This window comes from Amphibalanus amphitrite, unplaced genomic scaffold (assembly GCF_019059575.1).
Source record: "Amphibalanus amphitrite isolate SeventyFive unplaced genomic scaffold, NRLGWU_Aamphi_draft 000499F_arrow, whole genome shotgun sequence".
Taxonomy (NCBI): Eukaryota; Metazoa; Arthropoda; class Thecostraca; order Balanomorpha; family Balanidae; genus Amphibalanus; species Amphibalanus amphitrite.
In genome coordinates, this window is record NW_024881993.1 from 464,886 (window position 1) to 477,367 (window position 12,482).

Here is a 12,482-nt window from a genome sequence, read left to right on the forward strand (position 1 = left end):
ATTGATAACGCCTGTTGTGCACTCAGTCACTTTCTTCAGGATCAGCTACAGCAAATGTTGAAGTGAAGATAAAACTAGCACTGCTTTGCTAACTTCCTTCGTTATTTCCATTCCATTTCCATTCTGTTAAAATCGCAATTTACAGTGGTGGAGCGCCCCTGTTCCAGTTGTTACCATAGCAACCAGTCTAGCTGGTTCGTTGAGGTCGGCAGGTCGCTGGTAGCCCATGTCGATTTGGTCGGTACTAAATTTGCCCGCGATTTATCGATTTATTAGTCAATGCAGCTGGAGCGTGTTGTTAGTTGAACATAGGTTGTGATACATACAGGTGTAAATTAGAGATAGGCATCAATGTGACGATTCACCGTAAGATACAAGACATCAACGCTGGTTGGATGAGGTTGAGCAACGGCTAATCGTCTTCAGAGGACCAATTTAGTGCAAAGGTGAGCGATCTTCATATATTCAGATTAGGGGTATCTGTCATTGCCATCAATATTTGCTATCTGCCCTGTTCGGGAAACATGGCATCCACTTTGTGCATCTTTCCGTTTCCCTTTATTTTGCCACGTTTCAGTGCGACTTCCATCCTTGTTGATGTTAGTATGGGCAATAGGCATGTCATTGCTTGTATTCATTCCTAAGCATATAATGTGTGTCAATTGGAGTATAGTCATATGTCGATGTCATTGCCATCAATAAGTTCGCCCTGATCCTTCACTCTCCCCACCATTCACTCAGCTCACGTTACCACCGCTCCAACGCACGCCCCCGCTCTTTCCCGTGGGCAGATGGCGCGCAAACGCGATATGATCCAGATCCAGACGGAGGTGAGCACCCAGGAGGAGTGGGAGCAGGAGATCGCCAAGCCGGGCCTCACCGTGGTCGACGTGTACCCCGACTGGTGCGGACCCTGTTCCTCCATGGTTGGCATGCTGAAAAAGGTCAGTGTCTTGACGCGTCACTAAACCCCGCACCAAAAGACAAGCAACATTAGTCCACCGTTCTTTGATTTGTTAATAACAAATGACAATGACCTTGTGAAGGTATCATACAGGAGACTTCTAGAAGCCATCCGACAACCACACCAAACGAACTAAACAATAAAAACGTCAGGTTCACAGGGAACGAAACTCAAGATGATATTGATTGTGGTATGGTTGGTGATGACGGCGATGATTATCTCTTTACTTCCCTCCATCCTCTCTCACTCACTCTCTCCCTTCCCTCCCACCCCCAGATCAAGTTCGAGCTCGGTGACGACATGCTCAACTATGTGATCGCCCGTTCTGACGACATCGAGGCCCTGGAGACTTTCCGCAATCGCAGCGAGCCGCTGTGGATCTTCTTCGGCTCCGGCCAGCCGGTTTACCAGCTCCGGGGAGCCCACTCGCCGCTGCTCGCCAGGAAGATAGTCGAGGAACTGGAGAAGGAGAAAAAGGTGTGAATGGGGAGGGGAGTGAGGGGTGTGAGTGGGGAAGAGATGATGGAAAATGGATGGAGATTGGAGCTCTACAGCCTTCATTAGCGGACTTCTTTTAGCCGAGAGGAGTTGAGGGAATGGGAAAGATAACATAGCTAAAACTAAATATTTTGCATCATCCTAAATCCTTGGCAAGCATATGATGGATACCCTGACGTGTCAAATATCAATGCCGCACCGTATCATATCAAGGCTTTGTATCGCTTGGTGATGTACCATACCGTACCATAACATACTCGCCGTGCGGTACCGCACCTTGTGGTGCCGTAATCGGCGTCTCCTAGTGTGCGGTGAGATTCATTGCCCTGTCCTTCCGTGCGCTGTTCTTCCTTGCCTTGCCCCTGACTTTACCCGTCGCTCCACCCTCCACTCCTCCGTTCAGGTGTTAGCGGGCGAGGCCGAGCGTTCCGTCATCTCTCTCGTCTGCGACGCGCCGGCGGCCGTTCAGCTGCCGCCCGAAGTGGTCGCCGCCGGTGCCGATGATGATGAGGCAGCCGAGACTCTGAACGCGCGACGGTTGAGGTCGGAGGCGCGCGTGGCTCGAGCTCTGGCACCGTACAGTGTGCTGGTGGTGGCGCCGGCGGCCGCAGACAGGTTGGTGGACAAGAGGAGGGAGAGGTAGGGAGGGGAGTGGAGGGGAGAGAGAGAGGGAGGAAGAGAGAGAGAAAGAGAGAGCGAGAGAGAGAGAGAGCAGAGAGGGAGGGAGAGAGATGGAGAGAGAGGGGGAGGAAGGGAGAGAGAGAACGAGAGAGAAATGAGAGCAAAGACAGACACGCACAGACGGACGGATGAACAGACAGAAGAGTGCTGTAGTGAATCAATGATGCAGGCATACCAGCAGCATTATAGCATGTTTCAACTCTAACAAACAGTTGAATCACCATATCCAACAAAGCCCTTCTATGTCCTTGCGATACACCCAGTGACCCATAGCAATAGGACAATAGGTACTAAACGCTTACGCTTCTGTCACAGACGGGAGGAGATCCTCTCCCTCCTGGAGTCCCACGGCTTCACCATCGGCGCGGAGGTGACGAAGGAGCTGACTGAAGAGGAAGTAGACGCCCTGGTGGACCCACCACCGCCACCGCCACCGCCGGCTCCGGCTCCGGCGGCTCAGGAGGAGGGGGAGGGGGAGGAGGGAGAGAAAGGTTAGTGAAGCGGAGTGGGTGACGGGTTTTCGGGTAGGCTTGATGGAGAAGAGTTTGATTATGTTGTAGCTGCAGCATAATAGGGGATACATTTAACGCGTAATTTATGAGGCATTGGAAAACTTAACGCTAATCATAACGTCGCAGAAAATTAAAGCCAACGTATCGCTTATAAAATCCGAATTATCGACGACGGCATTCTTGCGACAATATCACACTGAGTAGCGTTTTGCTCTCTTCTCCGGTACCGTAGTAATTCTATATTTGGCCTAAAATACAGTATCTTACTCGGTGCCCCCCCCCCCCTCTCCCCTATCCACTAGCCGCCGAGGGAGAGGAGCCGGCTCCTGTAGATGGAGAGGACCCGGCCCCGGCAGAGGGGGAGGAGGCGCCTCCGGCAGAGGAGACGGAGGGAGGGAGCGCCGCCGCAGAGGAGGCCGGAGAGACAGAGCAGCAGGAGGGAGGGGAGGAGGACCCCGAGGTGGCGGCTCGGAGGGAGGCGGCCAAAGAGAAACTGAAGGAGGGAGAGGTGAGAAAATGGCGGGGCAAAGAAGGGGGATTCTGAGTAAGGGTGTGCAGAGTAACCGCGAAGACAGGCTGTCGCCTGTCGGATTTAGACAAGAGCTCGTAACGTTATGCCACATCGCGATGACTTTTGAGCAGCTTTTAGGACTGACGACTTATGAACTCTGCGTCGATCGTTGATGGATCTTTTGGGCTGATTTTGCTTACATCAATTTTTATCAAAAAGTTCTCAATGTGTCGTTCGGTACTTTGTTGCTAGCTTTATGCGTCAGTTCAGTGCGCCTTTATTGTCTCCCTTGTATTCTCGGCACTGTCTCCTTTATGTATGCTCAACGCTGTCCCCTCCCCTCTCTCCCGCAGTGTGCTCTTCTGGCGCTCAAAGACTCCGAATTCAGCGAGCAGAATCCCTACCGCTGGCTGACGCTCTACCTCGGCCACGCACCAGCGCCGCCACCCGACTCCGAACCTGTAGTTCCACCTTCGGCCGCTGGAGGGCAGCAGGAGGAGGGCGATTCTCCACCAGACACCGAAGCTGCAGCGGAACCCGAGCCAGAGCCTGAAGCGGACGAATCCCAGCCACCACCAGAACCAGAGTCGGCACTGGCAGATCAACTACGGGAACTTCTCGTGGAGGCGGCCCCTGCGGTGTTCAGCCCTGAAACTATCCCCGGCCAGCAGGCGGCTCTGAGGAGGTATTTCCCTGAGCTGTACCGGGCGCCGGAGCCGGCCCCTGCCGCCGTCTCGACCGAACCGTCTCCGCCGGCCAGCCGACAGGTGGCGCTGGCAGTGTTCGCTGGAGATCGAGAGGACGTGGCGGAGAAACTGAACGAGGCCGGGTTCGCGGTGCTGCACTCGGGAGTGGGAGAGATGACAGAGGAGGTAGGTATCGGGGTGAGGGATAGGTCAGCACCGGGAATAGTGTTCAGAAAAAGGGGAAGGGGAAAGTGAATAGAGGTTTAAGAGGTAGTTGGTGGGGGCCACAGCGAACAGTTAGCCTGGCTGGTGGTTAATGATTGCCAGTCTTTCGTAAGACGGAAGACAGGTAGTGATTTCACTATTTCCCCACCAGGTGGCAGGCAGGTAATCATTTCCCCATTTTACCGCCAGTTGGCAGGCAGGTCAGGTGGATATTTCCTTATTATCCCGCCAGGTGGCAGGCAGATGGGTTCTTTTCTTTTCTTACCTCTCTATTGTCCCGCCAGGTGGCAGGTCAGCTGGTGGCGCGTCTGGAGGGAGGCGAGAGTCAGCTTCCGGCGCTGGTGGCGACACCTGTGCTGGCGGCGGCCTTAGCCTCCGACGGTGGCGCCGCCCTGGCGGCCATCGCCAACCTGGATCCGCTATACCTCTCTGACAATCCGGGTGAGTGCGAACCAGACAGGTGGAGCACGAACATATTTTCCATCTCTGGGAAGAGAGAGGAGCACAAAGGAAAAATACTTGTCTGCCAGTGCTTATTTGGATAGAGGCACGCCTTGTGACCGACGTTCCCCTTTGTTTGCATTACAGAGCAGGCAGAGAAGGACGCTCAGCTAATTTTCTCCTCCTGGGGAGTGGACATCGGCTCCCTGCTAGTGGACGGCGCAGGAGGAGGAGGCGGAGGAGGAGAAACCCCAGGAGAAGGAGCCGAGACGGCGCCGGAGGGAGCAGCAGACACAAAGGCAGAGGGAGGGGAGGGAGAGGCCGAAGGAGGAGCGGGAGGAGGTGAGACAGTGGCGGAGGGCGAGGGAGAGGCGGAGGGCGCAGCGGCGCAGGACGCGGCTCCCGAGGATACTCCCGCTGAGGAAGCGCCCGCTGAAGATGCACCTGCTGCTGAGGAGGCTCCCGTCGCCGAGGAAACGCCGGCGGAATAGGTGGCGCTGGCGAATGGATATAGGTGGCACTGTTGTTCCAAAACGGTGACACTGTTGGTTGGCGTTTAAAATACCCAAACGGCTAGTCATGCTCAAAGTGGTATCAGGTATATTCGATGTTACTCGGAGATATATGTATATGCGAGTGCGGTGTAGCCAGTGCAAGACCAGTCACCAACGATGTCGGAAAACTCATTCAGCTTTACTTTTATCCGAATGCCATTCACATAGTCGGAATAAAGTTCATACAAGGGAAGCGGTATAAAGTAAACCCGCGAACTAAAATGGCTCGACTGTTATCAATATGGTTCTGATAGAGAGAGCACAAAGTGGATCCAAGTTGATCTTCTAGATGACTGATGAAATACATATAAACATAGCAGATACATATTCGCAATTTTTCGTAGGGATGGTTACAAAACTGTCACTCGGCGCAAGTTTTACGAAGCTATTCCGGTCATCTATAATTCAACTCATTACCTAATCCTCATGTTGATGATATTGGACATGCTAGGAAAATAAACGCACCAACTACCTTCCAACAAATCGTTTGTCTAAAATCGTTATAAAACCGTTAGTCGTAAGTATAAATCGTAAATCATCAATCGTCGTCAAATGCGTAAATTGTCCGATGCTTTGCTTAAGTATCTTTCTCAAGAGTCAGCATACAAACTACCAGGGCCAGTAAGTACTAGTATAGCCTGTCAGAATAATAGCAAACGATTTTATACGCGATTTGTATTTTATTATCGATTAACGATCATCACAAAGAATGCTTTTAGACTAACGATTTGAGAAACATAATTGCTGCATATATTTTCATTAGGTATCCCTCTCTTAGCCAGGATGACATCAGTCTGACAAAAACAGCAGTGCCAGTCTAAAGACAAATATATTAGCATCGATCTGACATCAGATTTGAAGAACAGACAAATTGCTGACCAAAGTTACTTTATACGAACGTCGTCCACGAAATTTGGCATGGCCACGCGGGAAAAAAACGACCGCTGGCGTCAAAAATAATAGGGACATGCCCAACCAAGGCTATTATATAGTGCCCAACTAATATTTGCACATCAGCTTTTTTCATTTGCATGATGAAAGTTGTTGGCAACTTTTCTGAAAAAAATAACCTCAGTGGGCGATTTTTTATGCTGGTAAAACTCATAGAGATCTTATATACATATCATAGAGATGTATATAAGATCTCTATGGTAAAACTAGCCTCCGATCTTATACCATGCCGTCCCTTGAGTTATTCGCCGCTAGCATAGGCGGCGGAACTGGGGGGGGGGGGCACCGGGGCACCGTGCCCCCTTAAATTCTGCAAGGGGGACACCAATAGCAAGGTGCCCCCCTTAAATTTGATGTATTAGTACCAGGGGCGGATTCGGGAAAACTCTCAAGGGGAGGATCATGAATCGAAGTGGTGCCCCTACCTATACCCAAAATTAAAACCTCAACGGGTTTCCGTCACTTAATTTTGGTGGTGCCGTACTTTCAGTTGTTTTATTTTCTTTATTTTTGGTTAGTCATGTGATGACTGGTGCCCCTGCTAGGCCGCTGGTGCCCCTGGAAAGACTGTGGTACCTACCTACCCTGCCCCCTGACAAGCCTACGGTGGGCCCTGACATGACTGAGGTGCCCATGGGCCCTGACAGACCCGTGGTGCCCCTGACAGGCCTGTGGTGTTCTTGCTAGGCCTGTGGTGTCCCTGGGCCTTGGCAGGTCTGTGGTGCCCCTGGCGAGCCTGTGGTGCCCCTGTTAGAACGCAGGTGCCCTTGACAGGTTTGTGGTGCCCCTGACAATCCTAAAGTGCCAACGACAGGCTTGTGGTGCCCTTGACAGGCCCATGGTGCCCTTGCGAGGCCGGTGGTTCCCCTGCGAAGCCGATAGTGCCCCTGACAGGCCTCTGGTGCCCCTGGCAGGTCTGTGGTGCCCCTGGAAGACCTGTAGTGCTTTTGCTAGGCCGATGGTGCTCCTGACAGGCCTGTGGTGCCACTGACAGGCCCGTGGTGCCCCTGCTAGGCCTGTGGTACCCCTGGCGGGCATGTGGTGACCCCAGGCATGACCCATGTGACCTCCCCCCTGGGATTCGCCACTGATTAGTACTGCGATGGCTTCTTGGGAATTTGATACATGTAGGATAAATGGAATTTATCAAACGACAATAAGGAAGAGACAAACACATAGGTACTTGAGGATCAGCTTAAAGTTAACCACACATGCGGGGGTGAACTGCCATTTTCGTTTAGTAAACAAAAAAATAAGATTAAAAAAATCATCGTGCCAGGGCTGTGACGAAAAATAAGTGGCCTAAATCCGATGAGAAAACAGGATTTGGGGGTACCTAGGTTTGGCTCCTTGAGCTGGTGCCCCCCCCCCCCCTTGTCTCAAATCGTTCCGCCGCCTATGGCCGCTAGGCACGCGAAGATTCACAAAATGTAGGTGCTGATTTTTTATGGTTACATTTTGGACAAATTAAAAACATGTTATTTTCTATCGACAGTCATTGAATGCCCAGTGCCCATTGCGAAAAGCGAGGTTAGAAGAGTTCAGCCTGATGTCACCCTGTTGCCCGATGTCCGGCACGTGGAGCCGGAGGGATACGGCGGACATCGCCCTGGACAGTCGTCACTTGCCGACAGAGCGTCTGATGAAATAACGTTCATTATGCGACACATTTAATCGTGCCTCGAAACAGCGGTTATCGCAAACTCTTGCCGGTGTCTGACGACTGTCCAGAACCCATGATACCCTAGGCATTGGTATCATGGCCTACCTACCTATCTAGCGTTGTGTCTATACATTCCTACCTGCCTAATTAATTGCCTAATTACCTGACTTATGATATTAAAGGATCCAATTCCCTTGAATAATACTCATTTATCTTCATTTGATTTTCACATCTTTAAAAGTATTTGCATGATTTAGTTACTTCAACCGAAATTTTATTCTTGTCATATCATCGTTAGACCAAAGTAACTATTTATGCAATCAAGTGTTTATGCAATCAAAGATGTAAATAGACATCGTATACGTAATGCCAAACTATTCAAAACAGCACTATCTCATTGGACCTCACAGAAATTTATAAACAACGTTGACTAGCCTCCGCCTATCGAAGCATTTAGGAGAAAAACAGTACCTAATGCATTTCGATATAAAAAGATAATAAAAAGCTAACTCATATACTAAGAGATGATATTTCTACCATTATCTTTGTGTGTATTTGATCTTTTTTCATTTTTTATGTTTGACAAACTGGTTAGTAGGTATCACGTAGTCTCATCGTAATAAAAAAGACCAGATGGCTTCAAACGTTTCCACTTCAAAGAAAGTAAGTACGAAATAATGATCAACTAAGCTGAGCCGTACGTCGAACGACCACGCCTACGTACATACCTAAATATGCAGATTATCTGAAGGCACATTTGAATATAATTAACTTGATCGTCCGTGAAATCAGTACTTATCCAATATGATCAACATTGAAACCAGTCTTACAATTAATTCAATAACTTCACGGCCAATAATAGTGCTACAATCCATGCTAACTTAAATAAGTCCAAGAAAAAATAAACGCAAATCAGTGAAATAAATAAATGCACAGACACACTTCAAGATAATAATACCCCAGACGTTTCACATAAACATACGAACCTTTTTCTCACCTTTCATCAGAACATTGATTCGATCTTGATAGAGGTTACCACTTAACACTAAAAAATGGTCGCACCTTAAAAGTAACCATTTAATGTTTCAAAAACGATTAAAGGGACACTCCCACCTTAACATTAGTTTTGAGTTGAGATAGCCAAATTGGTGGCCATGGCCTGCAAATACCGGTTTGGGCACTCACAACATCGACAAATGCTTTAATTCGGAGATATGGAATTTCAAACTTGCAGTTTTCGGATTCTAAGGGGCTAGTGCATTGGTATGCCCCCTTAGAATTTGTGACGTCAGCGGAGATCTAACGATTTTTAAATCTTTTACTAAAACGTTTGGTAGCACGCGGTGGTATATGCTGCTTTGCGCGCAACAAATGCCGCACTTTCAAATAAAGTCGCTAGGAACAGCGGAGATCCCAAAAAGTAAACAAAAGTAAAAGTATAATATCTTGAAAACCGGTGAATATTTTTCGATGAAATTTGGTAGATATTTGTTTTCGCTCTTTCTGAACCGAGCGACATCACTTTCGTGCCAATTCATTAACTTTTTTGAAGGTGGGAGGGTCCCTTTAAGCGATTTAAACTCGCCTGCAGAACCGCTAATTCATGTTTGCACAAATGCGCGAGCGCAAAACGGAAGCAAAACGTGAAATCCGTATTAAATCCACACAGGAAAATATGTGCAAAAAAAAAACGTAGCCCACCCATCGACATTTTTCCACTGTAAATTGATAGTAGGTCTTTGTACATCTAGCCACATACCCCTTTCGATCTGCATGAAGTGTGATCTATTGAAATATTTGTGGAATGGTTATGATCTCATGCACGGTTAGTCAATATTCAGTCGTTATAAATTAATTTGGAAAAATAAAGACTTGCCATTTAATAAAAACTCATGTTGTTTCTGTGCTGTTGTTATGTCCATGTGAATATCATGTGAATGTTATATCCATGTGTAGCACGATAAGCTGGTAAATAAATAGCTATGATATAGGTGCACAAAACATAGGGATCAATACAATAATAAGGATGCAATGGGTTTGCACACGAATCAACACATATACAAAGAAATAAAAAACACAGTTCTTACATTCACATGTAGGTATCTAGACGATTCCGGACAGCGATGAGCTGACATTTGTGATAGAGCCATCCGTTGGCTGAGGCACTTACCTAGTTGATAGCTCACTGAGCTATCTCACTGAAATGTATGCTCAGCAAACACATTTCCCAGAATCGTTTACACTTTCAACAGCCTTGGGCTTTAGCTGAGCCTTAGCATTCACGCGGACATGTTTAAGCGAACATGTTTTGTTTTTGTTCAAGTCCGTAAATAGATGCACCTACTTACCAGCATAAAATGGACAAGAGGTAACGCCAGCCTAACGCGTCACAATGAAATTACCAATCAAGGAAATTGATTTAAGAACAACGCCTAAAATACCAGGCAACTTTTGACTGAGTCACACCAGAGCTCTTAGAATCCATGAATTTGTTCGGAATAAAATGTTCTCTCTCTTCCCATTGATGAGCCTATAAAGCGATGAAATAGCAATTACACTATGCAGCTGTACAAATTCAATTACTGGACTGTTGGTACTTGGTAGCCTACAGAGCTCTTGAAATCATCACTAAGATAACTCAAATAACATCAGTAACTTTAAAGAGTCAACACAAATTGTCGATACCTACGACTTACAATATCTAATTGCTCCGTACATCCATGCCTACGTCAATTTCTAACGCAACGAGCGGAGAATGATGGCACATGAAACGATAAAACATAGAAAATTGTCTTACCAGTTACCATGTAGAACTGTCTCACCATGCGTGTGCCCAATGTCGTCCAGCCTTGCTCAAGATCACACACTCGATAAATCAACCGCAGCAAAAATTGATCTAAAAAATAAATATGCGCAAAATGACTGCGTTGAAGTGTACCGGTGCGCAAAATAACCGATGTCAAACGTCTCAGATGGCTCATCTGTGCGTGAAAATACAAAACTTCTCCGAAAAACTGACGGTTGAAAGAAAAAAGCGGAATCAACCGACGCTTTTAATAAGGCATCACTTAGACAAAATATGCCTTTGCGAGTATGCGACTTGCTGTGTGTGTTTCCGTGTTGAAGTACGAGCATGTTGACATATATACGAGGGGGTATCGAAAAGTTCTGATCATCACCATGAATTAGATGTGATAGAAATTTGATTTTTTTACATGACGTTCATTACTCCTTCACAAGTCACCACACACGACCGCAAACTTATTGCATTGTTTCTTCAGTTGCCTCAGGCGGTCATTGTAGGACCTTCGCACCCTCCCGTAAATCACTGCTCCACCTCATCAATGACGTCATTTCTGTCCTTAAAATCACCGGCCATACTGTGGATTCTTCATCTCCCGTAACAATCAAGAGTCAGTGAATACCCGGTCAGGTGAATTTGTTAGATGCGGTAGGATTTAATGTCCATATCATGTTGTTTCTTCAATCGCAGCTCAGGACGAATGGGCGGGGGTGCTGTCGGTGAGGATAAAACATCTTTCTTGGGCTTTTTTTGCGGCGATTCTGCTCGAGGCCATCTCGCAACTTCTTCAAAAGTGTGCAGTAGTGCTTGCTAATCATTATCCGACCATCATCAAGACAGTCGGTAATGACTATCCTACGCCAGATCCAGAACACTGATAGCATTGACCTTCAATATCGGCTTCTGCATCTTCGCCTTTTAATAAGGACAGATGTGCCGTGCTTCAACTTCTTGATCATCTTTTTGTCTCTGGATCATACACATAGACCCAGCATTCGTCACAAGCCATCAAACGTTCGAAGATGTCTTCAATTTCCTAAAAAAAGGCTAGTTTTCGTTTCAAAAGGCCAAGACGCATTTTTCTCTTGAACAAAGTAGACACCCGAACTTCTAAGCGGGCTGACTCCCTTATCGTCTGTAGTTCTTCGCTGATAATATTTTCAGGCACTGCCAGCATCGAGACCTTTCTGTCGCACAATCATCTGAAAGGTCACACGACGATCTGTAAGGGTGAGGTCTTCCACTTCCTTCACAGTCATCACCTTGTCAGTCACTGGTAGTCACTCACTTCTTGACTCCCCTGCAAGGGCCATGCAACCAAGTTGAAAATTATTTCTTCGTTTTCGGTAAGTGCATGAGATGGGCTTTTCTCGCCATAAACTAACTTCACGTTCTTGAAGTATTTTCTCAGTGTGATACCGTTTCAAATGCATTAGTTGGATGACGGTTCGGTCCTCAATGGGCCCAATACTCATCTTTTTTACTTCTTAGTCCCTCTTACATAAGATAAAACCACTTTTCAGGATTTTCTTTGCGGGAACATTGTTCTTGAGAACCAAATAAAATACCAACCAAAAATCATCAAAATAGGTCTATATCTTCTACGTGATGATCAGAACTTTTCGATACCCCCTCGTAGCTTCGTTATACATGTAAAGAGCCCTATACAGTTGTCTATGGATATCAACTAAAGATTTATATAACATCTACATACAAAATGCTTCAAAAATGACGCATTCGGTCTCCGTCGTTTTATGTCTTATATCTTTATTTGCGTATTATCAAAAAAATGTTTTTTTATACAGCTACTGATACTGTCGGTCTATGATGTTATACCTACTAAATTAGGTATTTAGTGTTTTTTTTTAATGTTCTGATTAGTTGTAGGGCCTAGGTACAACCACTAGGGCATGTGGCGGAGGAAACTTACGTAGGTAGGTACACAGAAAAAAATGTTCACCATAAACATCTTTACTTACCGAAAAACTCCTTT

At 47.0% G+C, this 12,482-nt stretch overlaps 1 protein-coding gene across 2 annotated transcripts; it reads left to right on the forward strand.

The window, feature by feature from the left end:
• The first annotated feature begins 187 nt into the window (after positions 1–187).
• On the forward strand, positions 188–5,265 carry LOC122392761 (thioredoxin domain-containing protein 3 homolog). 2 transcript variants are annotated; one of them, XM_043388025.1, is made up of 10 exons: positions 218–446; positions 792–944; positions 1,241–1,441; positions 1,866–2,077; positions 2,459–2,634; positions 2,958–3,163; positions 3,520–4,038; positions 4,362–4,518; positions 4,666–4,774; positions 4,844–5,265. In XM_043388025.1, the coding sequence occupies exons 2-10, from the start codon at positions 792–794 to the stop codon at positions 5,007–5,009; spliced, it is 1,899 nt and encodes a 632-aa protein (XP_043243960.1). In that variant the 5' UTR covers positions 218–446; the 3' UTR covers positions 5,010–5,265. The 2 variants fall into 2 exon arrangements, with proteins under 2 accessions (XP_043243959.1, XP_043243960.1); XM_043388024.1 differs by having other exon boundaries at positions 188–446; positions 4,666–5,265.
• The last annotated feature ends 7,217 nt before the right edge of the window (positions 5,266–12,482 follow it).

Excerpts from the sequence above, each read along its gene's own strand:
- LOC122392761 (XM_043388024.1), top strand. The coding sequence starts at position 792 with ATGGCGCGCAAACGCGATATGATCCAGATCCAGACGGAGGTGAGCACC. Across the intron at positions 945-1,240 it reads TGGTTGGCATGCTGAAAAAG|ATCAAGTTCGAGCTCGGTGA; the intron begins GTCAGTGTCTTG and ends TCCCACCCCCAG. Across the intron at positions 4,519-4,665 it reads ATACCTCTCTGACAATCCGG|AGCAGGCAGAGAAGGACGCT; the intron begins GTGAGTGCGAAC and ends TTTGCATTACAG.